General features: G+C 42.2%; 1 protein-coding gene and 1 long non-coding RNA gene across 5 annotated transcripts; one reads left to right on the forward strand and one right to left on the reverse strand.

Moving 5' to 3' along the window:
• Positions 1-6,776: 6,776 nt before the first annotated feature.
• On the forward strand, positions 6,777-18,419 carry LOC133912345 (probable glutamyl endopeptidase, chloroplastic). Of its 4 annotated transcripts, none has more exons than XM_062355027.1 (15): positions 6,777-7,106; positions 7,787-8,003; positions 8,116-8,226; positions 8,356-8,401; positions 8,487-8,596; positions 8,672-9,175; positions 14,371-14,499; positions 14,787-15,083; positions 15,184-15,642; positions 15,805-15,870; positions 15,973-16,033; positions 16,238-16,387; positions 16,469-16,606; positions 17,163-17,440; positions 17,988-18,419. In XM_062355027.1, coding segments are annotated over exons 1-15 (2,808 nt in total). In that variant the 5' UTR covers positions 6,777-6,865; the 3' UTR covers positions 17,989-18,419. The 4 variants fall into 4 exon arrangements, with proteins under 4 accessions (XP_062211011.1, XP_062211010.1, XP_062211012.1 ...); XM_062355028.1 differs by lacking the exon at positions 17,988-18,419 and adding an exon at positions 7,179-7,207 and having other exon boundaries at positions 6,912-7,141; positions 17,163-17,444; XM_062355026.1 differs by lacking the exon at positions 17,988-18,419 and having other exon boundaries at positions 17,163-17,444.
• Positions 18,420-19,326: 907 nt separating this feature from the next.
• On the reverse strand, positions 19,327-24,213 carry LOC133911008 (uncharacterized). Its single transcript, XR_009908574.1, has 3 exons — positions 24,123-24,213; positions 23,977-24,054; positions 19,327-19,460 (listed from the first exon to the last, which is right to left on the reverse strand). It is a non-coding gene; the product is annotated as an uncharacterized LOC133911008 (long non-coding RNA).
• Positions 24,214-27,975: the final 3,762 nt, after the last annotated feature.

The following is a 27,975-nucleotide window of genomic DNA, read 5'->3' on the forward strand; positions in this document are numbered from 1 at the left end:
GAGAGGGAGTTGGTGGGGGCTTCTGCCCCAAGGGAGAGTGAGAGAAAGAGGAGGAGCTAGTGTTGGCTACTTCACGTTCACTGATATAGGTGGTGGGCATGAGTAGTGCAAACTACTCAGTGACGTGATTTTGGGGTGGAGTCTAAGGTTATATGGCTTCACCCACCTTTTGTTGTTAATAGATTTTGTTTTCCACTGCGTAGTGTCTTGTAAATGTTTATGGCAATGTAATGGCTTAATGATATGTAATATATGTTAATTACTCGCTCTTTCTTAAGTTTTATTGTGATGATCTATATTGAAAAGGCATGTGTTCTGATCTTGGACACAAAACAGATATCGGGACTACCAAGATGATATTCTAATTAATCTTTGCAGTCGTAATTATGTAAATGATCAACTTAATAATTAATTAGAATATTATTTGAACGGTTCCTCATATTGGGTCGGAGAAGGATGGGCAGGGGATCGGATTTATTCATAGCAATGAATAGGAGTTTTTTTGCAATGCATAGAATAGATAATTTGCAATGCGTATAATAGATTGTTCTATGTAGTTTGCAGTTTTAATTGGAATAGCTGTTAGAATTAATTTGATAGTTATAGAATAGTAGTAAAATATTGTGAGTGAAATATAGAAGACCGGTTAGAACGTATAGAGAAATAAAGGATCAATCTGAATAAGAAGAACTCTTATATAAAAATATAGGGATCGAATATAAAGTATAATATGCTTTTAGGAGACGTCGCTCTACTTTCCAACGTTTTTTTTTTATTATAAGTCTAACGTTTGATTGGTGCTTTTGGCTGCCAATGCTTGGCTAGCTTTTTCTGTTATTGAGAATTGTTTTTTCCCTGATGGGAATGGTAACTTTTTCTACTTTTGCAACATATGTGTACTCCCTTGGATTCCAAATATATGTTCACTGAGGCATTTCCTATTTTTTTTAGTTATGATCATTGATAGCTAAGAAATCATATAGATTGACAATATAAAATTAATGTTATTAGATTCATCATGAAAATACATTTATAATATATAACTATTTGTATTTAAAATAATAAATTTTTATAAATATTATTAATTAAAGTTATATTAGAGGCTGTACTTAATATACTAATAGACTTATATTTAGGATAGGAAAGAGTAGACTGCAAGCCGCCAAATTTGTTCTATGTACTACCCGTGGCATAGAACCTCGCGGAATAGCTTCGCGCAGCTGTGCGCCCCTGAGATTTTCCAGTTGATGCTTACAGAAACAGACATTAGGATTGGCAGTGGAACGAGAATAAGAATATATTTGGTTAGACTGAGATTTTTTAGTTTTTAGTTGAAAAACTTTATGTGAACTTCTAGCTTTCGAGAGACAATATGCGAACTTCGAACCAATCATTTGGGGGTCATTTATTTCTTTTTCTGCTCAATCCGCGTGCCTTGACCAGGGTTAAAAAACCGTCGGTAACCGTCTAAAAATCGTGGTTACCGACCTTCTCGGTCTGGTCCGGTTTCAGAAACCGAACGGTAACCGAAATTTGAATTCAAAAAATTCGAAAAAATAAAAGAATTCAAAAAAAATTCATAAAAAATCTTTAAAAAACTAGACATAATTCTAAGACCTTATGTGAAAACAAATTCAAAAATAATGTCGTTTGCATCATATTCTATAGCGAGAAAGTTTGAAAAAAATTGAAACGTAAGGCTCAGTTATTAACTCACGTTAAGGAAAAGTGTAACATGCAAACACATATTTTTCTTGTATAAAATGTACTTTAAGAGAATATTTAAAATTGATTTCACTTTATTTAGAGTTTTATTAAATTCTCTATGATTTTTACAAAGTTCACAAGCATAAAGTGAATATGTTAAGAAATAGCACTGTAATTAACTTTTTCATGTCTACTATTATTTTTTCTACGTAAATCATAGTATAAATAAGCTAATGAAAGTGGTTTCACTAATTTTTGAGGTGTGATGGGTCAGTTATGAATTAATCTAGTCACAACACATTTACACAATCATGCATGTTACAATAACTAATTCATGAGCTCATGTATTTTTAAAAGATATAGGATCATGTAAGAAGACTAAAAAAATTAGTTTCATGATTTTTGGATTAGCAAAGAGTAAATTATGCATTTAACTTGGTTTAACAAATAAAATTTCTCACAGAAAATTTTGAAATTTTTTATGAGTATAAATACTTTTATCATGTAGATCATGTTACAAGGAAGGAAACAAAAGTTGTTTCACTTGATTTGAAGCTCAGATGAATTAGTTATTGATTTTACAAGATTAAGCCCTTTTTTAGGTTTTTTGTTGAACTGTGCTGAAATTCGATAAAACCGCTCGATAAATCGAGAAAACCGAGCGGTTACCGATCCAAACCGCTCGGTAACCGACCAAATCAAAAATGCGAGAAAATCGCTCGGTAACCGACTCAAACCGCTCGGTAACCGATCAAAACCGAGCGGTTACCGAGAGGGCAAAAAACACAATTTTTTCGTAAAAATTCAAATTTTGCCGAATAAATTTTCTCTAATTTTTTTTGAATTTTTGACCGGTAACCGCAGTTACCGCGAGATTTCTTTTACCACCGAAGCTTGGTAACGTGAACTTGGCCTTGACGAGATCACCATTAAATAGGAGCGCGATTCCTTTTTTTTTTTTTGTCACCGGATCTACGAATCACTTCCTTTTATACCACTTAAGACATTTTTGCCCTTTTATCCTTCCTCACCCCTTCCCTGTCTTCTTCCTCCCGCTCTGGCTATGGCTGCCACCGTGTGTCTGCCTCGGCGCCACCGTGCGCCGTGCCCAGCTGCCTCTAGCTTGCGTCGTCGGAGCCAGACGCGGATAGGGCGGCACCGCGCACATCAACTGGGCCACATCCTTGCTCGCCCATTGTGGTTCCGGCGGATGAACGGGGTTACCTGCAGCGCTGACGGCATCAGCTCCAACGCAAAGCCTTCTTCGGCGTGCTGCTGCCGGGCTCACGTGCTGGGGAGTCTGCAGGTGCTCGACCTCTCCTTCAACGGCTTCGACAGGAAGAGGAAGACCATGGTCCATGGCTAGTGGCGATGCCAGAGGCAGACACGGCAACAGCCATGGCCGGAGCAGGAGGAGGAAGAAGAAGACATCGAAGGGGTGAGGAGGAAGAAAGAGGCAAAATTGTTCAAAATGGTAGAACGGGTGGCAAATAAATAATTGAGGTTCTAAATAATGGAAATATGAAGGTGGCACTATAGTCTCCAATACAGTGGCAAATAAATAAAGGGAAATTTAGATATATAACATTATAAATATTACAGTTTTAAAATATATCTTCACAAATTCGTTATTTAGAAACTAGCTATTACAAATCTTTTGAATCTATGTCATTATAAATCTTTTAAAATTGGATCTATATCAGATGACATTGGTCCAATTTCAGAAGATCTGTGATTATATGTTTTTAAGTAGACTTGTTCAAATGGGTCGTCTGGTATAGCACGGTCTGGACGTGTTTAGGTACGGTGGGGATGAGGGCCAGGCGGCCGGGCAACCGGGATGGGTCATGCATGTGCTGGCACGACGTGTCGTGGCCTATTTAGGTCGTGTCTGTAGTAGCGGATCTCGGGTATATCTAATTGACCAGCTTTATTTTTAAATAGTGAATTTATAATGATATATTTCAACATGGTGATATTTATAATAACATATATTTAAATTTTCCATGAATAAATTACCTATCATTTGGTGGTTGCTCATCCCATGCTCGCCACATAAGCAACTTGTAAAGGCCTCACACGAGCTGAAAAACAAAGGCGAAAAGAAAACAAGAGCCTTTTCTGTCTCTCATCTACGCGATGGTGAGACCATGACTCCATCATGACTGTACACCCCAAATTTTGTACCCTAAAAAAATCAGAGGCTAAGATTTTCAGCCAAGGCTCGTAGGAATCTTGATTCACATCGCACTAAGAATGCGTCGAAATCACCGAGAAACGCGAACGAGCAGATGGCTCCGTAGTAGTGGTGGGAATGTGAAGAGACAATGATGTTGTCTGAGGGTATGAATAGAAGTTTTTATAAAACTTTTACTCTTTTACTATTTGATTAAAACTTACAGTAAAAATAAATTAATAGATTTTTTATAAATAAAAAATCTAAATATATCAGTCTCAACTAGTGCATAAACACCTTAAATAAGTGTGAATGCTATAAACTTAAGGTGTGAAAAAAGATATCTAAATCTAATAAGATATGAAAAAAATTCTAATCGAAAGTTCTGAAATTATTATTCACCAAAAGTCCCGGGTTTTCGAAACTTCTATGTTCAGAAATTGAGACTAAAATTAAACTACATCTAATGAGTTCTATCTCAAACTAAATAAAGTCATGTGTTTCAAATGATAATTCTAAGCAGATCCAGAGAGTACATGCAGTTAACTTCACACAAACGAGTAGATAGAGCGAATTTGCATAAATAGAGAGAAAGAGTTCAAGAACAAACAAGTAAAGAGGGGAGACGAGCGATTTTTTTCTCTAAGTTCGGACACCTCCACTTGAGGTTCCTATGTCTTCATTGAGGGGCTCAGTCACACTTCAGTCATACTTAATCTTGAGTTTCCACTCTTGATTTTTTTCCTTTACGAAGGCGAAATCTTAACCTTCAAAAACTTTTTTGCGGCACCACAACCTTAGGTGTTCACCGGCAACACCTAGCCGCCTAAGAGCTCTAAGTTTCAAGAGTATCAAACGCGACGACGAACTTCCAATCTCTCAACTCAATTTACTTTTCTTCTCAAATCTCACACTAAAATGGAGTAAGAAGAGCTCTATTGTCTTTGGCTTTAAGTGTTTTCTTTGGAGTACCAGTAGCTCAACAAAGAGGAGGTAAGGGGGTATTTATACGTAATCCAAAAATTAGTCATTATGTAACTTTTTGGTTTAACCCGGAACTTCCGGGTTGGCACGAGACTAAGCAACCAAGGACCCTTGTTTGGAACTCCATTCGAAGGTTTTGATTACCCGGAACTTTCAGGTCAACTTGAAACTTTCGGGTTGGTTTTAAAAACCAAACCGAGTACTTTACTTGAAGTCCAATCCAGAGGTTATGGTAATCCAGAACCAGAACTTCCGAATTCCACCTATAACTTCCGAGCTCAACACAACTAAGCCTCCAAAAAACGGCAATATTTTTTTATCCGGATGTCCGATGATTTTGGACTTTATAAAAAGCTTATTCAGAGGGCTACATATCCCTACCGAATTCATGATCTTAAACACATTGGATCAAACAAAAAATACTCTAAAATTCAATTCGGATACTTTCACACTTTCAACACTGGACTCCTAAAGCAAACTCTCAACACAAACACAAGTCAACACTATTCGGTGTTCGTGGGTGTTTTGTATCACTCACTTTGGGTTGGTTAGATACTCTTGAGCACTGAGATATATCAAAATGTTCTTCATTGTATCACTCTTAATAGTGAGGCATACCTATACTCAAATTCAAATGAAAAACTCGTTTTAACCACTTTAAGCTTTTAAATACCTTCGAGTACCGCTTCTTTCTTTCAAACCATGAGGATTGCCAACTTTCATATAAATTTCACTCCATCTCTTCTTGATTCTACATGTGATTGGTATGAATCATTCATAGCTTCGCACGGTCCATTGGCGCAAAGTCTTCACTCGTCCTTCACCACCGTCTTGGTCCTTCGACGCCAAGCCTTTTGCTTGTCCTTCACCATTGAACGGTAGAGCTCAGGCGGTGGAGCAACACGGGCGACGGAGTAGTAGTGCAGCACGAGTAGCGCGTTGGCAGAGCAGCAGTGCAGCATAGTGGCGACCGGGCGAGGCGCAACGACTGTCAGACAGAGCATGACGGGCACAACGGGAGGGCAAAGCAGCACGCGGGTGCAGCAAAACAGAGCAGCACGGTCAGGCGGAGTAGCATGGGTGCAACAGCACCGATGACGTAGGAAGGCGGAGCAGCAGTGCAGCATGGAGCAACACGGGCTCATTAGCACTAGGCGAGCGGCGACCCAGCGATGGGCGACGGCCGACGCAGAGGGTGATGGGCAGCGAATTACGCAGATGACCAGAGCTCAACTGTGGAAGGGGGATCTGGATCTTAAGGTGACCGGTGAGAGGAAAGAGTGAGTGAGAGAGCTCAGTTGAAGCCTGAGGGGTTAGTGGGAGACCCAGCGTGCACGTGGGCTAGCTACCTGAGCCGTTTGGTTGCTTGGGTCTGTTGATGTTTTCGGGGCCCGTGGGCCACCCGTAAGAGCATACACAGCCTTAGCCCCGAACTCGATTTGAGCCCTGGCCTAATCCAATACTACTGTTGAGCTGTTTTTTCCCTCTAAGGCCCTGTTTGTTTCAGCTTCGGATTCTGGCTTTCAACTTTTATAATCCGAAGTTGAAATAAACAGGCAGCTTTTGGTTATAGCTTTTTAAAATCTGCTGGTTGGATTGTGATAATCTGAGAAGCTGGTTTTTCTCAGCTTTTGATAGATTGTGAAAGTCCATTTTACTAAACTGTCCATTAAATTTTTTTAGAATCTACAGTCTAAAAGCTTTTCACAATCCAGCTTTTAACAATCCAGCTTTTATAAGTTGCTTTTCAGAATCTCTAGCTGAAACAAACATGCCCTAATTTGTCCTCGTTAAACCTGAAACCCACGAGAACCCGACTTAATGAGTGAAATTACCATCCCTGCCCACTAGATTCGCAAATTATTGGCTGCACAGGAAAGCAGAAATATCTTTCTGCCTATCCCCCTATCACAAAGGACGCATCGACCCGTCTATTCTAACGCTATCCCCGACCCCTACTCGTTCGTATACAAGAAGGAAGCGAGACCCAAAAAAATCATGTCCTCCATCTCCATCCTGCACAGGGCCTGCCTCCGCTCCGCTGTGCTCCCGCTCCTACCTCTGCGTGCTCCTGCTACTCTTCGCCCTCCCCCTCCCCGGCGGTATCTCCGCCTGCCTGGCCGGAGCGCCATGAGCTGCGCCGCGTCCAGGCTGTCCCACATCGCCGCCGCCACAGGCGCTGCCGGGGAGTCCAATGAGCCGCCGCCGGCCGCGTCCGCCGCGGCCCAGGAAGACGATTGTAGGTGACGCACGCTTCGGGATCTCGGAACGATCGTTGCGCTGGTCGTTACGTTGCTGCGTTTGGGTTGCGGGAAGGCTATTGGGCTTTAGTGGATTTAGGTGGGTCGGCGGGGGCGAGATGGGAGCTCGGGTTGACTCTTGCAGCTTGATTAACGGATCGGTTCTCGAGAATATAATAGTTTTCTTCAATTATAATTTGGATTGCTCGTGATAGGATCATAGAAGTAGTCGGATAAATCAGTCTGGCTTGTTGTAGTGAAGATCACACCACTTAGGCCCTTAGTTCCTTTTATTTTTCCTTACAAACTTACCGAAGCTCTTGGTTGATTTGAGTTGTGTATAGCTTAAATTTGTTTGCTTGGTCTGTAAACGGAACGATCATATCTTTAGTTGTCTAGAAAGGTCATAGCTGGTTCCATTTGTATCTAAACTAGACTCTTGCCTTAATCTTGTCTGTGGTTCTATCTCTGTAGTTGTCTTGTGTACCTACTTGAAAAGTGAGCATAATCCCGGAATTTCTTAAACAAATTTTGGATACTGATGCTTTTGATTGATAGAGAAGATAATAGCTCTATTACACTTTGATTGATAGAGAAGATCTTTTAGATTTTAACTCTGAGAAAACACGGTGTGGACTAGTGCTACAGTAAACATTTATCGGAGTTGCATACCATGCAGATCTTTCATCAGGGGCAACGGGCTACCGGCTTCCTCCAAAAGAAATACAAGACATTGTTGATGCACCGCCTCTTCCTGTCTTGTCATTTTCACCAAACAAAGACAAGATTCTATTCCTGAAGCGTCGAGCGCTCCCACCACTATCAGATCTTGCAAAGCCTGAGGAGAAACTTGCTGGTATAAGGATTGATGGCCATTCTAATACTAGGAGTCGAATGTAAGTAACACTAAAAGGTTTGACCAAATTTTCAATGTTTGTTCTATTGCCTTTAATTTATGACAAATTTCATGACATGCATTATTGGAAATCTGATAAACCTTATTTGTAGGTCTTTCTACACTGGAATATGTATCCACAACCTGTTGGATGATGGTACTTTGGGCCCAGAGAAGGAGGTACATGGATACCCGGACGGTGCAAGGATTAATTTTGTCACCTGGTAATTTTCAAGGGGTTTTCAATTAATTACTCTGCCATGATTCTTTTGGTACTTATTTGTCACCGATAAAACATCTGTTTATGTTATGGGTTACATCTATAATAACTTTTGCTGAACCATGTGAACTAGGTCACTAGACGGCCGTCATTTATCATTCAGTGTTCAAGTGGATGAGGTGATTAATTGGCTTGGCTTTGCAACATATTGAGTTGATGTTTTTGAGGGAGTATTTATAGTGGACTCTAATGTATTTCAAATAGGAGGACAACAAAAGTGGCAAGTTGAGGGTGTGGGTTGCTGATGTGGAATCTGGAGAAGCAAGACCACTTTTTAAATCGCCTGAGATATACTTAAATGCTATTTTTGACAGGTGAAGATGAATCTTTATGTCTGATGTCTTTCCTCATTCCTGTTTGTAAATAACATTATTTCTGCTATGTCGCAGCTTTGTATGGGTTGACAATTGTACTTTGCTAGTCTGCACTATTCCTATGACACGTGGAGCTCTACCACCTAAGCCATCAGTTCCATCTGGTCCAAAAATTCAGTCAAATGAGTCCAGGAATGTAGTCCAAGTGCGAACTTTCCAAGATCTTCTGAAGGATGAATATGATGCTGATCTATTTGATTATTATGCAACCTCCCAGCTCATGTTAGCTTCTTTGGATGGAACAGTGAAGCCAATTGGCCCTCCAGCTGTATATACATCTATTGATCCATCACCGGATGATAAATACTTAATGCTTTCTTCTATCCACTGCCCATATTCCTACATTGTACCTTGTGGAAGATTTCCAAAGAAAGTTGAATTGTGGACTGTAGATGGGAAGTTTATTAGGGAACTTTGTGATTTGCCCCTTGCTGAGGACATTCCAATTGCGACAAGCAGTGTTCGCAAGGGAAAGCGTTCAATCTACTGGAGGCCAGACAAACCTTCAACTCTGTATTGGTATGTAGCACCATTCTGAGCATAACTTATTTTTTGCAGTGCCGTTTTCATATATCTACAGATGAAACTTCTCCTTCTGTAACTTCAAACTGAACCTCACTACACAAGTTTGTACTTGTGATAATAGAGTTCACATGAGCTAGGCATTAGTAAGTGAACGGATATGTAGATGCATGGTTATAGGAAAACATAAAGGCATAGTTGCATGTTTACTTAGAAGATCAACTTTGATTCGATCTGAACCAAATTTGATAGTGCTGATCCTGACTGATTCTACACAGCTTATCTTCCAAAGGCCACTGGTCATAAATGCCAATTATAGTGGTCGATGTATGAAAATCAATGCCAATGCTACAAGTTTTTCCACTTTAGATGTGTTTCATGTCATAAATATGCGTACAGATTGAGGCAATAAATTTTAGTGCCATATTAAAAACGAATTGACTTATTTTAGTGTAGATAATAAAATATATATTCAATAATTTTGGTATAATTCACAATTCTGTCATTTGGACTTTGACTACCCTGAAGCCATCCAATTTGATCAAACAGTATAGGTTATTTGGTTTGTTCCATAGAGCCTGACCTTTGATCAAGAGGAATGAGTGTTAGACTCGATGACTAAGCAAAAAAGAAATAATTTACTAGTAACTTTAATAGTAGTATAGTTGCATTTTTATAACTCTGATACAGACTGGATTGGGGCTAAGGGTCCGAGAACCGAGGGTGGAGGTGAATTCGCCCTCCAGGGGAACCTGGAGGCTTTGAACCGCTGACGGAACGGAATCATCACCGGCAGGGCTAGTCCCTGTGGCAGGTGACTCTGATCATGCTGAGAGCCCGGGACTTGTTTATTTCTTGCTTGCTTCTTGCTTGCTTCCCTCCCTAGCACAACAGGCAGCCTTTATATAATAGGCGCCATCTAAAGAGATGAGGAGAGATAAGGCTAACGTGCCTAACAAACTCAATCTAATCTAACCTATTGTTTTATCCCTAAGTAAAAACTCAAACAAACTAATCTTATCCCTCCTGATTCCTTGCCTCATGTAGAGAGCTGCACATAGCACAGGCCATCATGTACTACTGCTGCTACTCGTGACATATTGTTTTTGCTGCTTGTGCCTGCTGCTGCCTTGCCGCAGCTGCCACACAGCCGCTGCCCCTAGGCCTAAGGCCCATAACAAACTCTCCCTGAGACACTGCTTGGTTCAAACATAGGCAATCCTGTAACACCCTGATTTTTTATTTCTTAATTCCCTAAAATTTGCCTAGAATTTAATTAGGGTTTAAATAAATAGAATAGGTTAAAACCTATTTTCTAAAATAAATTTAATAGGTTATATCTTGGTTGAAGTGCATTCATGCTGAAATAGAAGCATTAGGGTTTTTATTTTGTGGAAAAAGAATTTTTGAAAACGGCGCGTCGTTTGAATTTTGGAAAAGATTTGAAAATGCCTTTATAAAAGAAAAATATCATTTTTCCTTCCCGGGCTGTTTTCCTCCCTTTTTCTTTTTCTTTTCTCTTTCTCCGGCCCGTTTCCTTTTCTTTCCCAAGGCTAGTCCGTTTCTTCCCTCTCCCTGTTTTCTCTCCCGCATGGGCCGAAGCCCGAGCTTCCAGCCGGCCCGGCCTCCACCTTCCTCCCTGCCTGGGCTAGTCGAAGGCCAGGCCCAGCAAGCCGCCTACCAGGCCGCTCCTTCCCGCTCGCCTCTCTGCTGGCGCCTGATCGAAAACCCGCCTTCGCCTTCTTCTCCGCGCCGCATGCTCGAGTTCGAGCCGGACTCAACTCCGTCGCCGTCCACGCCAATCCGTCCAAATCCGAGATGAGATCCTCTAGAAGATCGTTGATCCTAATCCGCGTGGCACCCGCAACCAACCGTTGCCTTATCCCCAAGTTCTCGAACGTTTAAACGCGGAGATCCGCTCGGGATAAACCTGTCTGTCACCGCCCTTCCTTCTTGGCGTGCGCGCCATGGGGTCTTGGTGCCCGTCGCCTATATAAGGCGATCGAATGCGCCCTTTCCTCGTTTTGCCACCAAGCCGCCGCTTTTTGCCCTAACACTAGCCACGCTCGAGCCTTCCTCCATTTGCCGCCATTGCCAAAGCTCGAAGCTCGCATATCCGCCACGCCGTTTCTGCCGCCTTTTGCCACCGCCAACACACCTGCACGCTTCATTGTCGCCGGCCGAGTGTGTCGGTGCCCTCACCTTCGCGTCCCGGCCACCGGAGCTCCTGCCCCGACGTGTTCCCGTGGGCTGCTGCTTCCTCCATCGCCGCCGACCATCTCCTCGTGACACGCAGTCTGAGGTATGCTGTCAAACGGGTTCTCTGTGCCCCATCCTTACTTTCCCGTCGTTTGCCGTCGTTGCCCGCGAGCCTTAGTGCCGCTCCGATGAAAATCTGGCGAAGCACCACCGTGCCGAGCCCTTCGCCACCGCGTGTTCCCCTCCCGCCACCGTGCTGCTAGCCAACTGGTCCCAGATGTGTTCTCAGTCGTCGGATCCAAAAAGAACGGCCCAGATTAGATTGGTTTTGTACCACTTCGTGGTCCAATCACGTGTTGACACGTGGCTTCTTTAATCCCAGTCAGCAATAAGCACCACCTCAGCCTACCACATCATCCAATGAGCCGACATGTCAAGCCACGTCATCAGCCCTTAACCCAGTCATTTTTCTGATTTAATTTAATTCGGGAAAAGTGGTAATTTTGCACTTTAGCCCCTGAACTTTTTTGCATGTAATAAAAAGCCTCTCTTTTTGCAGTCTAGTCCCTAAACTTTCTCGTATTTGCAAATAGGTCCCTCTTTTTTTACGAAAAGGCATTGTCCTCTCTGTTTCATTCAAAATAAGTCATTACTTTTTCAGATTTAACCCTAAATTTATTTTTAGCGTAACTTTCTCGTTTTAGCTCCGATTTAGATGATTTTCACGCTCTCGCATCCGTAGCAGTGTGTACTATCTTTTAATACCTTTTTCATAGATGTTAGCTATTGTTTTGTGTACTGTTCTTAGTTTGTTTTATTGTGTGCTTTTCCGGTGTGTTTCGAGAGCAGACGAGGAGTAGTTCGAGAATCTACAGGACAAGTCTTTAAAGAGTCTGAGCAGCAAGTTGGAAGAGGCAAATGTCTTTGAACATTCTGATCCTAGTTTTTCAAATGCTTTCCTTATTTCAAACATGAATGCTGTTAATATTGAATCCCATTTACTTATAGTACCATGTTCCGTATATTTCTTGTCGCTCTAGTTGTCAGTAGTGGTTTTGATGGGTAATTATGCTTAGCTTTGCACAAGGGTATGGAAGGGTTGTTGGTCAAACATGACTATTGAACTAAACAACTATAAGTTGGAAATACTGGTACTTATAGCAACATGGAACTTTAGGCCGTGAGCAAAGAGGTGTTGGTGATGGTGGTCGTAGTTATGTTGTTGGTTTAGTGTTTGCTCAAGTGACCTAAGTAAGAATCGGTTCGTGGAGCGACAACCCAAGAAGTTCCGTACTAATCACGAGGCCTGGTATGGGATAGGTCTGGTCTATTGATTAGTGGATTCCAGCTTTCTACGTGGCAAACTGTAAGTGAATGTGTGGGAACGGCTAAGGCCAGAATCATTTGGATAGTGGTATGAGATGTGTAGTGAAAGGGAAGAATGAAATCTTGCTGGAGCTACAAGGCGCAAAAGGGGGTTTCTGGGTGGTATAAAAGCTAATTTGATGACGGTGAAACTTAGTGAGCGTGCGCATACTGGATGAAACTTTGTAATGGCTTTATAGTGATCTTCGGGTGGCACATCATAGGCGTGTGTTAAGTGTTTGGTCGGCACGGCAACAAGAAAATCACGACTCGTGGGGAAAGCTGGACATGAGTAGTTGGTTTGGTATATCTGTCGTGTTCACGTTCATAAGAAACTTGAATCCTCACATGATTAGTTGGTTTGGTTTAGTTAGATTGTTCTGGGTTACTTGGGATGGATATCAAGTCGGATGGTTTGGGAATCTGAAGTGGTTTTCAGGAAATTGAGAAATATATGGAGATGTTTCTAGGAGTTGTAATTTTAGTGATGAATCACATAGTTAAATAGGATGTTTTTATAACTCTACGATAGCATAGTTGGCATTTATGCAAATTTAACCTGTTACAGCTTGTTTTTTTATTTAAGCTTGCATGTCATTTAATTTACACACTTGTAGAGTACGACATGTACTCACACCTTCTATTTCCATCAAAATGTACATCAAACGCTGTTCAGACAATGAAGGAGAACCAAACTACTACATCGACCCTCGGTCGTTTGCCTGTGGAAGATGGTTAAAGACTTTGAGGTCTTTCTATCTTCGCTGTGTTTCGCTAGTGTGTTTTTGGTTAAAGATTTTGGGGTCTTTCTATCTTATTTAAGTTAAACATTGTAATAATGTCACTGTGTGTAATACACTGATGAAGTCGTTGTATGTATGAAATTTGATCCTAACACACATGTGGTTTACATCTGGTTTTGTCCCTTTATAAAATCGGGTGTGACAACTCCTCTTTAGAACCTTGAATAAAGGGAGTTGATCTATGGGATAAGAAATCAAATTTCGTGGTAGCCATAACTTTTTATTTGCCCGTTCATGTTGAGTTCTGATATATATTGTTTAAATATGGTGTGGATTTTGTATCATCCGTATTTTGGCTTAAAATTGAACGCCCAATTTTTCTTGCAATTGATTTCTAATAAATGTGATTTTATGCAAATGCATATGGTTTTTTTTGTACATTCCAATAATAATCATACATTCTTTTTAGAATATTATTATCCTTCTATTCTGTTTATTTCTGTGCTACTCCCATATTTACCAAAATGCCAGCTATTGAGGTTCATATAGGATCAGAAATGTTCACTTTAATTAAAAGCATTCACAGAGATTTTATTTGCATATCTCAATTTGATTAGATGGTCTTGGTGCTATCTTAATGAAGTGGTAGTTAAAATAGCTTATGGGTCAATGTTGCATTCAAGTATTGTCAATATCAGATCTCCTATGTACAAACTTTGCTCTTAGGGTATATGTTATATCTTATGGACGCACTATGATATTCATGCGCTACATTTACTTGAGAGTTAAGCATTACTTCACTTGTCAAGAGTTGCTATACAAGTGTTTTCATGAGTTGTTTCTTTTTCTTTGTTCTAGCTTGTTCACTTTCCTTCTTTTCATCAGGGTGGAGACCCAGGATGGTGGAGATGCAAAAGTAGAAGTTTCACCTCGTGACATAGTTTACATGGAAAATGCCGAGCCTTTAAATGGCGAACAACCAGAGATACTACATAAACTTGACCTTCGATATGCGTACGTCCTTAAAACTATTCATGATCCTACTTTAGTTGGATTGTTAATCTTTTCTTCATTGCACTTGTTACAATATTTCCAGCTGGAAACTTCAAATGGATAAAGAATAATAAGAAAGTTTTATTTCTTAATGTAATAAGTAAAAGGTCCAATAATTCAAAGCACTAGTGTACTTTGTGCCTGGATATAAACAAGACACATTTCTTTGCACTATCCCTGTGTTACATTTGCTCAGTAACTTACTGTTCCTTCTTAATGTTTCCTGGGTTTCTATTCTGTTGGTGCAGAGGCACCTCTTGGTGTGATGAATCTCTTGCTTTAGTGTATGAATCTTGGTATAAAACTCGGAAAACAAGAACATGGGTGGTCTCTCCTGATAAAAAAGATGCCAGCCCACGCATTTTATTTGATCGATCTTCAGAAGATGTATATTCTGATCCTGGATCACCAATGATGCGGAGAACTGCCATGGGAACATATGTCATTGCAAAGATCAAGAAACAAGACAGAAGTACTTACATCTTGTTGAATGGGATGGGTGCCACACCAGAAGGAAATGTTCCATTCCTCGACTTGTTTGATGTGTATGTTTAGACTTTAGATCCATAAATGTTATTCTATTAGAATAGAATTATACCAATATATGCCAGGTGAAACTGATGCAATTGTGTTTTTTTTTGGCAGAAACACTGGAAGTAAAGAGAGAATATGGGAAAGTGACAAGGAAAAATACTTTGAAGCTGTTGTTGCACTGATGTCAGACAAAACTGATGGGGAACTGCCCCTTGATCAGTTAAAGATACTTACATCAAAAGAATCGAAAACAGAAAACACACAATATTACTTGCAGATTTGGCCAGAAAAGAAGCAAGTTAAGATCACAAATTTTCCCCACCCATATCCTCAGCTTGCTTCCTTGTATAAGGAAATGATAAGATACCAGCGGAAGGATGGCGTTCAACTTACAGCAAACTTATACCTGCCCCCAGGTTATGATCCATCAAAAGATGAACCTTTGCCATGTCTAGTTTGGTCCTACCCTGGTGAATTTAAAAGCAAAGATGCTGCTGGGCAAGTTCGTGGTTCCCCTAATGAATTTCCAGGGATTGGTGCTACATCCCCTCTTCTTTGGCTGGCTAGAGGGTATTTATCTTTTCTTGCTATTCATGAATAATTTCCCAAAGTTATTTTTCTTCTAGCTGGTTCGCAAACCTTTTAAAAATTCCTCAAGTCGTTTTTTTCCGATGCATGTCTTGCAAATATACTTCTTTTTGGTACATACACACTTAACGCTGTGGTATGCAGGTTTGCTATTCTGTCAGGTCCGACAATCCCGATTATTGGTGAAGGTGATGAAGAGGCCAATGACAGGTATATTTGCTACTTATGCTCCTCCTGCATGACTAGAGAATTTTGAGCTATGCTATTGTACCATGTATATTTATTATTTCAATATTGCAAACTATTCTGTAGGTACGTGGAACAACTAGTAGCAAGTGCAGAGGCTGCAGTTGAGGAAGTTGTTAGGAGAGGGGTGAGCTTTCGGTTTCTTTGTGCATAAATATGATCTTTTACAAATGAGTTTGTAAAAGTCACACAAACCCTGTTGTGAGTGATTTTTACAAAGTCACCTAGTAAAGTTCCAGTCATACATAGACCCTTTCCGTTATGCAAAGATGCCCATCCTGAGCAATACCTTCCAAGAGTTGATATGATCTCTTTTGTCATGTTTCCTTAGGTGGCTCACCCTGATAAAATTGCTGTTGGTGGTCATTCATATGGTGCATTCATGACGGCTAATCTCTTAGCTCATGCTTCTCATCTTTTCTGCTGCGGCATTGCTCGTTCTGGCGCTTACAACAGGACACTGACTCCATTTGGGTTTCAGGTACACACAAATGCTGAATATGTAACTGCCTATTTGGGGCATAGTCTTTCAGTCTTGACTAACAACCTGCATTTTCTACAGAACGAGGATAGAACACTATGGGAGGCGACAAACACCTATGTTGAGATGAGCCCTTTCATGTCCGCCAATAAAATCAAGAAACCAATTTTACTTATCCATGGAGAGCAGGACAACAATTCTGGAACATTGACAATGCAGGTGAAGTTTTATGCCACAAGCATACTCATAACCTGTGAGATATATCAGTCCTCTGGAGAAAAGTCAGAAGTGTGCATTGTTTGTACTTCCTGCCATATATGATGTTTGAAGTTTTTCCTTAGCAGTTTATATCACAAATTCAAATCTGACATGTGTATAGTTTATCTTAGCAAATATCAACTATATTAGTTCCCGTGTCAAAGTAGTGCGAGTGACCAAAACCTCTTTAATGATAGGTAGACTAGTATAAAGTATAAACAGAGAGGTTAACACGACCTAAGAACTTTTTTATTGTTGTTCCAGGTTTCCAATTTTTCATTTTGGGTATATGAAATTAGATCTGCTTGATTTCCAGTGTCTTACCTAGTAAATTAAAATGACTTATTCACTTCTGATTGTCTTCTGCATTGTCTTTTGAGGGAAATATCTTCTATGTTGTTATGATTTGATGTTTTGTTCACTTTTTTCCCCTGGTTAGTGGATCTTTAGTAGTCTGCATTGTTTAGCTAATGGTTATGTGTTATTTAATTTTGTTTTCTTTATTTTTGTGTTACAGTCAGACCGATTCTTCAATGCCTTGAAAGGTCATGGTGCGCTGTCACGCATGGTGATACTTCCTTTTGAAAGCCATGGGTACTCTGCGAGGGAGAGCATTATGCACGTTCTCTGGGAGACTGATAGGTGGCTGCAGAACTACTGCGTAAACAGTACTAGTAAGGCTGAAGATTCAGCGGCTGACAGCGAAAGCAAAACACTGTCAGCTAGTGGTGGCAGTGCAGCTCGTGAAGGTCTAAGCCCTGAGGGATCATCATCAGTACCACGATCACATCTGTGGTAACTTTTCTTTGATTGCTGCTTTTCTTCTGAAGAAAAATATACACTTATGTGTTTACTGTGGCTAATTGGCAGCCCTGATGTTATCTTAGGATTTATGATTCCTGCTTCAAAGCTCATTCTCATTCTTTAGACTGTAAATAGAAAGAAAATTCTCATCCTGTCATTTATTCTTATATCATAATTTCCACATGGAGCAAGGTGCGAACAATTTTGTCTTAAGTCTTAAACAGTGCAAAATGCATGTAATCTAGCAGCCAAAGATATTGGTTCTATGTGATGCATTTCACAAATTAAGCATGACAACATCAAAGGATATTGAAACAAACGGTTTTAGTAAATTAGTCTTATTTTATGCTACGTAAGTCTTATTTTATTCAAAGGATATTGAATCAAAAGATATTGAAACAAACGGTTTTAGTCTTATTTTATGCTTCTAGAATAATGTTACTTTGGTCAAATATGCATCCATCCGCGCAAACGTTTATGTTTTGTCAATATTTATGCTTGATCCAAGATGACAACATACTCTCTTGATTCCATACAGATCAACTTTGTTCAGTTGCTGTTCATGAAACCATCTCAGGACAGCAGGTCTAAACGGAAAATAATTGTCCTGTTGCGCTTGCACCAGGACTGGTGCTTCTTGCTTCTTCCTTCTTCCAGGCATGGCTTGATTGGCATTATATTTGATTGGATTTTTGCAGAAGGTGATTATATCACTGACATGTAGTAGGGAGGCCTTATTATTGGTGGATGTTGCACCTTGATTGATTTCACTCGATTTGTTCTCTGTTGGCAGAGGCCAATAAAACCTGTAATTTTTCACGATTATTGACTCTGTACAGGTATAGACTAGTCGAAACCAGGAATTCAGTCATTTGAGTTTTAATCCCATCTCTTGTCCTTGGTAAGAAATTGCCAGTTAATAACGGGGCACTGCTTATTGATGGATAAGTATTGACATTGCTTCACTCTACTATCAGCCGTGACTCTTGCTGTTGTACAAAGGGATTGTTTGCTTTGGGTTGATTTTTCTGGGCTTCTGCTTTAGAAGTAGGAGCTAAATCAAACAGTCTAGTTATGAGTCAGATTATAAAGCTAAGCAGTTAGTTTTTAAAGAAATAAACTAAAAGTTGATAAACTAGTTGAAATGAGTTTTTCTAGTTTTTAATATGTATAAGTTAATAGGAAAAAGTCATCGGCAAGAAAAGTCAAAAACCTCACTCTAACCAAATAGACTCTGAGAATCATGGAGGAGGGAAGTAAAAAAAAAAAAAAAAAAAAAAAAGAAAAAAAAAGAGGGGGGCTGCTGATAGTGTCTCTGATAATGTGGCATCGTCAGGCAATTCTTAGTTCTTAACTCTACACAAGTTGAACAATGACTGTCACCTCACTGGAGCATCATCAGAGAATTTCTTCATTTCTTCAGTGTTATCGCCATGTATCATCTGCCAGTTGCTAGCAAAACAAAAGATAGCCATGTGTAACACATGGAACAGTGTTATCGCTTTATTTTAGGGTTTGTCTATCTATCGACAGATTTTATTTGTTAAAATCTATCAGTTCTTTTATCAATCAGGTGTTGCCATGTTTGTGCTGTAAGGATTTTGTCTATTAAAAAAATACACAGCATTCAGGCGTCATTTGTTAACAGGTCCCAAAAAAAGCCCACAAACTCAATATAAACAGGTGAAGAAATAGACTCAATAATAGGCCTGTAAAGAAGAAAGGTCTAAAAATAAATTTGCTAACCTTATGCATACAGAGAGCAACAACAAAAATAGCCGAAAAACAGACGAAATAGGACCTGGAATAGAATAAAAAACTTATTTTATAAGACATCGCACCAATAAAAAGGATTAGATTCTCGTACTTAAAATAGGATCAACTTGAAATAGAATAAAGCTTATTTTATAAGGCATTACACCAATGAGAAAATTTTGATCCTTGTACTGATTTTGCATCATAGTTCAACAATTGACTTCTTCTTTTCCAAATGGAGTTCAAAAGTGCCTTGCTGCAAGAGGAACAAATGTACAATCAATAACCTTGCAACAAATACATGTAATGCATGTACAGACTAGAAAATTTCTTGTGTACAAAGAGAGAGCTACAACTACATGTATAAAAGAAAAACATAGACAGAGAGAAAGAGATGGAGACAGAAACACATGAGAGAGGGGTAGAAAACATAAAGATAAGAGTTCAGAGAGAAAGAGCTATATGTACATTCGTAAACAAAAACACATAGATATAGAGAGAGACACTTACACACGTAGAAAAGAGAGAAATAGAGATAGATAGATAGACACCTATACATAGACACATAGAGAAAGAGAGATATACACATAGAGAGAGTGTTATATATAAATAGAGAGATAGAAACATAGATAGAGTTAGAGAAATAAATAACAATCATACATAGAGATAGAGAGAGATATACAGAGAGAAAAAGATAATTATATGCATAAAAAAAGAGAAACAGAAATAGAAGTAGAGAAGGAAGGAGACATAAAAATAGAAAGATACATAACAAAATAGAGATGAATAGAAAGAGAGAGAAAGATATAGTGTGAAAGAAGATAGAAATGTTACAATTATAGAAAGAAGAGAGATACATAAATAAATATAACTAGAGAGATGGAGAGAGGAGATACATGCTACATAGACACATACATAAAAATACATACGTAAATAGATAAAAAAAGACATACATAGTATCGGTGTATCAGGAACCAGGGGTCCCTGAGTCCCGAGACCGGGCCGGCCATCCGCCACGCGTCACCATCCCGCGAGGTCCACCCTGCGAGATAAGAAGAGGCTAAGTCCCGGGAGAAGGTGCTCGGGGCCGCCGCCTCTGGTTCCCGAGCACCCCAGTTCCCCGATGATCCGCGGAGTCCAAGTACCGGGAAGGAAGTGCTCGGGAGAGAGTGCTCAGGGCTGCACGTGGCAGCCCCCGAGGACTCGGTTCCCCGAAGGTTTTCCCCAGTGCTCGGGAGAGAGTGCTCGGGGCTGCACGTGGCAGCCCCCGAGGACTCGGTTCCCCGAAAGTTTCCCCCAGTGCTCGGGAGAGAGTGCCCGGGGCTGCACGTGGCAGCCCCCGAGGACTCGGTTCCCCGAAGGTCTCACCGGAGTGCTCGGGAGAGAGTGCTCGGGGCTGCACGTGGCAGCCCCCGAGGACTCGGTTCCCCGAAGGTTCACGCAAGATCGTTCGACGACCCAAAGGGTCCCCTCGCCGGGGTGTCAGCCAGTCAAAGACACGAATGCCGCATTTAATAGGCACGCGCGGCCTGACATCCTGACATTCTGACATTCTCAGCTGCCCACGCCCTAGTGTCAGACCCTGCCATGCTCTGGCAGGGGGGCGTGGGTCCATTAAATGCACGGGTCCCGTCCCGTTTCACCCTGGTGCCTCGGGATAACGTTGCCAGAATCGAAGCGCTCCGCCTGCCACCCTGCCCCGGCAGAAGGGCAAGACAGGGTGGGCGCACCGGGCACCTCTACGGCTGCCCGGTGGGCCCTCTTAATGGCACCGGAGGACCTCCACAGTGGCGGGTGGTCGGATGCACGCCGTAATTTTCCACCGCCCCTGTCACTTCGTCAAGACGAAATGATGACGCCTTTCTCCGTGGCACCTTGGCACGTGCGCCCCCTCTTTCCCATTCAGGATAAGTCGAGGTCGGCGCGCCTATAAAAGAAAAGGATGGAGAATACATCAAGGACGCGGACAACGACGCTCACAGCTCATGACACACAACACACGATTCACGACTCATCCTTGAAGAATTCCGCCTCAGATCCGGAAGCCCTCAAGAAGCACCCGAAGCCCAGATCAAAAGACGAAGAACATCACAAACAAGCTCAAGCCAAGCTAGAACACGAGAGCCTCAAGCTCTCTGTAGACAGCTCACCCCTGTAGCCAGATACATCCTTGAAGAATTCCCTTTAAGGATAGATATAGCACTCACACAGGAGTAGGGTGTTACGCCTCCGTGCGGTCCGAACCTGTCTAAACCCCGGTGCACCCATCTTTCTCGCACTATGACGATCATCTCCCACCAGCCACTGCATTTATTTCCGTTCCCATTTATTTCCCCGACAAGCTCGTTCAGGATCATCCCCCCGGCCGAATCTTTAAAAAGGGGTCTCTCGGGATCCCTGCGACAGGAGTTCATCATCCGACACATAGATAGAGAGAGATGGAGATAGAGAAATAGAGAGAGGAAGAGAGACATAGATAGAGAGAAGAGAGAACAAAAAGAAAGGGAGAAGAGAATAGAAAGAAAGAAAGAGACATGCTACATAGATAGAGAGAAGAGAGATACATACAAGGTGCCAGAAACACAACGCGCGGTATAGTCATAGAAACATAACCATTATAGTCCATTTTTCTAAAAAAAAATATGAAATTGAAATAACAGTAGAATCAGTTTACATGAGAAAATTGAAATAACAGCAGAATTACAGCAGAAAAATCAATTTAGAGAAATTTCAGTTTGACTAGAATTTAATTAGAGTTAAGATTATTTTCGAGAGGATTCTCCACTGAGATATATATAGATGCATGTGAAAAACAAGAAACGACAGAAAAAAGGACATATTATCTATACCTACAAACTCAACTTTAATAAAATATTTCTAAAAGCAAAGTACATAAATCACATATAAAAGTTTTCAGAAGCACAAATGTGCATGCACAATGCTCATATAGTAACATATGAATAATTTAAATCAATGTTGTCGGTAACACAGGAACCAGGGGTCCCCGAGTCCCGAGGCCAGATCAGCAGTTTGCCACGTGACGCCCTCCCGCGGGGACCATCTCCGCAGGGTACAAGAAGACTAAGTCCCGGGAGAGGGCGCTCGGGACCATGAACAGTGGTCCTCGAGTACCCGAGTTCCCCGATGACCCAAGAAGTCCGAGTGCCGGGAAGAGAGTGCTCGGGGCCGCGAGCAGTGGCCCCCGAGCACTCAAGTCCCCCGACGACCAAAGAAGCCGAGTACTGGGAAGGGTGTGCTCGGGGCTGCGAACAGTGCCCTCCGAGCACCCGAAAACCCTGAGGACCCAAGAAAGTTAGTTCCGGAAGAGAGTGCTCGGGGCCGTGAACAGCGGCCCCCGAGCACTCGGTTCCCCGAGGACCCGAACAGTCAATTCCGGGAGAGAGCGCTCGGGGCCGTGAACAGTGGCCCCCGAGCACTCGGTTCCTCGAGAACCAAGAAAGGGCATATCCGGGAGAGAGTGCTCGGGGCTGTGAACAGTGACCCCCGAGCACTCGGTTCCTCGCCTCAGAAGTTCTTCGCCGGTGGCCCCCATAGAGGTCTAGCGGTGAGGTGTCAACCAGTGAAAGGTCTGATGCCGCATTTAAGAGGGCGCGTGACCTGTCACTTCCAAGTGCTCCTGCCACGCTCGGTGTCAGTCCCTGCCACGGCTTGGCAGGAAGGCGTGGGGATATTTAATGCACAGGTCCCATCCCGCGGCATCTGGCGCGCCTCAGGATAGCATCGTGAGGCCCAAGGTTCCCCGCCTGCCGCCCTGCTGTGTCAAGCGTACAAGACCGAATGGGCACGCCGGGCCGTTCAGTGGCTGCCCGGTGGGCCCTCTCTGCGGCGCCCGTTGCAGAACGACATCATGACGAATGAGACCGGACGGGTGCGCGTATTCAACCCTCCCCATCACTTCGCGCAGCAGCCCATGATGGTTGCTTTCCATTTATGGTGCCTCGGAACTCGTGTCCTCCCTTTTTGGGCACGCTACCGCCGGTGAGTATTTAAGGAAGGGCCGGTAGACACAGAAAAAGGAGGCTCGGACAAGGAGGAAGCCGAGGAAGAAGACAGGTCCAGTACAAGCATAGAAGCGGAGATCACCAAAGAACAAGGAGCCCGAAACTCTAGGGTAGACAAATATTCTTGTAACCAGCAACATCTCTGAGAGACATTCCCAGAGCATTTATAGCATACACACAGAAGTAGCGTATTACGCTCAACGTGGCCCGAACCTGTCTAAAAATCCATCCTGTGCATTTACTGCATTCTGCATCCGATCATTCTATTCCACCTGAAATCGCATTTACGCCCATTTATTTCACCCGCAAAACAAATTCAGAATCATCCCCCCCCCGGTCGAATCTCAAAGGGGGTCCCTCCGAATCCCTGCTAGAGGAGTTCACCCTCTGACAAATGTATTATCCACAACACATGTAACACCTAGATCATATCCATGCCAACTAAAAAAAAAATCATAATAGCATAGTTCATAAGCACGTATGAAACTTTTCAGAGCACAAATGTGCATACTCAAACTCATATAGCAACATATGTATAATTCAGAGCAATGTATTATCCAACCATGTAATACCTAGATCATAGCAATACCACTAAAAAAAATCAAAGCATGGGTCATCTCATCACAAAAGTAAAACTCATGTCACCATACAGATACATGCTATGGTTCTTGAACCAAATAGACGAACATAAATAACATGGACAACACTGAGAAAAACAAATGCTCGTGAAAAGAGAATATTAACACTCACCTGAAATGATCCAATAAAAAACTCTAGATCTGCGTCATCGTGTCGTGAGCCAAGGCTGATCAATTGAAACACAAATATCTACACACAAACACATAGAATGGTTGGTTCATGAGCCAGAAGGCTAATCAATTGGTTGATATACATACCATCCAAAACAAAATTTTAGGGGAAGAATGCAGATTCGATTCCCCTAACGGGCTCCTTGAATCAACACTTCCCAAAACCCTAACTCCTAGAATCACAATGAAAACATATCAAAAAACACAACAAACACACTCGAAAAATCATAGATTCCGCGTTTGAAGCCTTCATTTGAAAAAATATCCCATTCAAACCCTAACCAGAACAGAATAACTAGCAAAAAAAGAAAAGAAAAAGAAACAGATCAAACCTACCACCTGAAATGGTAGATCGGAGACACTAAAAGTATAGCTTGTCCTTGCCATAGCACCAATAACCTGCACAAAAATAGGACCAGAACAGAGAATAAAAAATCAAACAAGGTGAAGTAGGGGATCCATATCAATACTACTTTAAAAAATCAACACAAACTCACCAGGGCAATGAATTGAAACTACTCGACTCCACCCGGGGCTCACTGCTCCAAAATACGTCCAAACCCTAACAAAAAGAAAATGAAAATGATCTCCCGCGCCGTCACATATAGATCCAGGTTCCTCACATAGATGCGAGCCATGAGCGCAAGTGCGCAACACTTCAAGAGGGGGAAAATTCATCAAAATGCTCACAAATCCAATCCAGGGAGCAGCAGCACTCACAAAGCCAAAATTTCTCATGAATTAAGGCAAAAACAGAGAAAATAATCAATATGGGCTAGCCTAGGAACCAAAATCAATAGGGGATCTGAAGCGTACTTGCCTTCGTGTGCGTGTTCCCTTCGGGGGATTTGAGATTTGGCTTGCAAGAGCGATAATGAGAGAATAAAGGGGCAGACGAACTGTTAGAAACAAGGAGGGAGAGAGAGAGGAGCTGGTTGCACCGAGTGGGAGAGATAAGCAATCACCTATTGGTTTCCAAAACTAGAGAGAGAAAGAGAGGAGATAGATGAGCACGTAAATCGAGGAATTGAATTTTATCAATCTCCATTCTACTCCACGTTGCGGGTGCAGGCTACTACACGGATGGCGGGCACACATATTAAAGCAACAAACAATCAAGAACAACATGAACATTAAAGCAGATCGATGGCTATAAATTTGATAGATTTCGTATGCTAAAATTTGGCGACAAACAAATAGCATTTCCGTATATTTTAACCTTTTAGAAGTAGACATCAAGTGAAAAGGTTAGAGCAAAGACAATTCAAAATTTGAAAAAAAAAACCGTAAGCAGTGAGTTGAGCCACAAGATTCCTAGAACATCAGAACATAAACTATTATTTGGGAATGCAACTGTCTGCATTTGACTGCGCTTTTGAAATCACTTGTTTGTGACTGTCAATGAGCTCTAGGCCAGACACGTGCCCGGCCCAGCATCAACACGTGTCATGTCGCATCGATCAGGTTAGGTACGGCCCTTCGTCGCTCAGCTCGCTTTTGCTTGTGGCATCGTGCCACCCGCTCTACCAAACACATCTTTCAATAACTCGGACCATCAATACGGCGCCGCTAGGGTCAAGGGATGTCGTTGGGGAGGGTTTGGGCTACCCAAACCCAGAATTACCCATTTTGTAATTTGAAGCCATGCTACCCATACCCCTATGGGTTATCCAACGAGCACGAGAAAACAACCAGCAAAGGTGATTAGCCCCGCAGGCTGTGCTCCTCGACGCGGAGCCGCCGCGTCCTCGCACTCGAGACACCGGTGCACCAAGTTCCTCCTGGTCGAGCGCTTCGATGAGGCCGCTGGTGAGTGCGGACGAGGACGTGGGCGAACGCATGGCGTTACGCAGGCGGACGTCGCCCACCTGACGCACCTTGGTAAGTTGCGTGGTGTGAGGAACCGTCCAAATAGTATTCTAATTAATCATCAGGAGGATCATTATTCATAATCACAACCTCGACGATTAACCCGAATACCATTCCGGTAGTCCCGGCACGTGTTTTGTGCCCAGGATCAGCACACATGCCTTCCAACCCAAATATCACAACACAGTTTAATAGAGAGCAAGTAATTAAACTGGATTACAATTATTAAACATGCAACTGCTTCCACAATTTACAACAAAAGAAGAACAGCAACAACTAAGCAGCGGAAGAAAAACCTATACAACAAAAGAGTATGGAGCCGTATGCCCTTAGGCTCCATACCAAAAGCGTCGGAGTTCGGAGTAGAATGTGCTACTCCTGCCCGCCACCCGGATCGGCAGGCAAAAAGTAGCCGAAAACCGCCTCTTCCTCGCCGACCTGTGAACCTGAAAGCAACTTAAGGGCAGCACCCTTAGTACGAAGGTACTAGCAAGTCTTACACAGTATGAGTATATATATATTCTCGACCTAAAGGATCATGCATTTAAAGCTGTAGCAAGGATTAAGACATGTTTAAGTTCATTAAGCGGTAAGCAACCTAGATTCTAGGTGTAAGCAACTAACTTAACCAACCACCAACTCAAACCCTGCCAACCAACTGACCATAACAGATATGTAAACAACAAGTGTATAAAAGTAAACCAATACCACCAAATCACCGACCACAAACCGACCAAACCACCCAATCCAACCATGCCACAACCCACATCGAAACTCTACGACCAAAATATGGTCGCTCGGTGGAGATAAGCAATAGCGATGCTCATGACCGAGAGCGCGGCAGTTCGAACTGATTATACACCCTGCAGGGGGATACTCCTGGACCCACACGACACAGGGACCATACGGCTTGTGCCACCCGCTAAGATGTGCACAAGGGGGTACCCGTGACAACCTTTCCCAACCAGGCCCAACCATGTGGATCAACCATAGCTCGGCGAGGCGGTATTAGAACTACTCCTCGAGCAAACTAATACCGCTAAAAGCCCGGACTCAAACCGGACTCACACCGTCTATGACGAGGCCCACATGACCACGTCTGCGAAGGTAATCGGCTCGCCTACCATTATATCAGCATGTGGTGAGTAAGGTAAGTGCTAAAGCCGACTACACCGATGATCGGTGCTTAACCGGTGCAAGCGGTCTACGGTGTCCGGGTTCCCTTCCCGAACTGCCTGAGGACTCCTCGTGAGCAGATGACACCCCTAACACCGCCCACACCTCGTCTCAACTCACCACTCAACAACCGACACATCATCAACATAACCACAAATGTGAACAGGTAAAAAGCCCTAGGCTCGCGACAACGGTGGACGCCGTCGTCGACTTCTACCGGAAAGCCTAAGTACCACTAAGCATAGCGAACTAAAATCAGACTGCGACGACACCACTAGGCTCCAATGGAATAACACATGACACGTGACCGAAATAGAAGAATGCATAGGCATAGGTTCTACCCAACTCGGAACCCGACACATGCAATGTATACATAAGCGTAGATAACATATTAGATTTTCAAGTAGACACGGTGCAATATGATAGATGCTTGCCTTGCTGCCCTAACTGCTGCTCACAGCTACCCGAGTCACGATCACCACTGCGGGAACCTCCAGGTACAGCCCCGTTCGCCTCGTTCGCCGGGTCGAAGTTCCCTAAAAGAATCACGCATGCAATGTAATGAATATGAATGACATGAAATGAAAGATGCTTCACTGTAAGACAGCAGCGGAGATGCAATGCACTTATGCCATGAGTTAAAAGCCTAAAGGATTTCCTTATTTGAATTATTGTTTAACATTTAACAACTTATTAATCCTCAGTAAGCATTTCATAAACCCTAGCATTTTTAATGAACATGGCATAATTTAACAAGATTAACAGAATTTGATTTACCAATTTTGGACTCATCAAAAATTGTTTATGAATTATTAAAGATTAAACACATTCGTTAATTGAATAAAATTAATTATACCTTTCACAACACCTAGTATTTTTCATGTGCAGAGTATGA

This window comes from Phragmites australis, chromosome 3 (assembly GCF_958298935.1).
Source record: "Phragmites australis chromosome 3, lpPhrAust1.1, whole genome shotgun sequence".
Lineage (NCBI taxonomy): Eukaryota > Viridiplantae > Streptophyta > Magnoliopsida > Poales > Poaceae > Phragmites > Phragmites australis.

Bases quoted from the DNA above. Each gene is read 5' to 3' on its own strand.
- LOC133912345 (XM_062355026.1), top strand. From the start codon at position 6,866: ATGTCCTCCATCTCCATCCTGCACAGGGCCTGCCTCCGCTCCGCTGTG. The intron at 9,176-14,370 runs GTATGTAGCACC...TCTTTTCATCAG, and splicing joins AAACCTTCAACTCTGTATTG to GGTGGAGACCCAGGATGGTG. The intron at 16,388-16,468 runs GTACACACAAAT...CATTTTCTACAG, and splicing joins TGACTCCATTTGGGTTTCAG to AACGAGGATAGAACACTATG.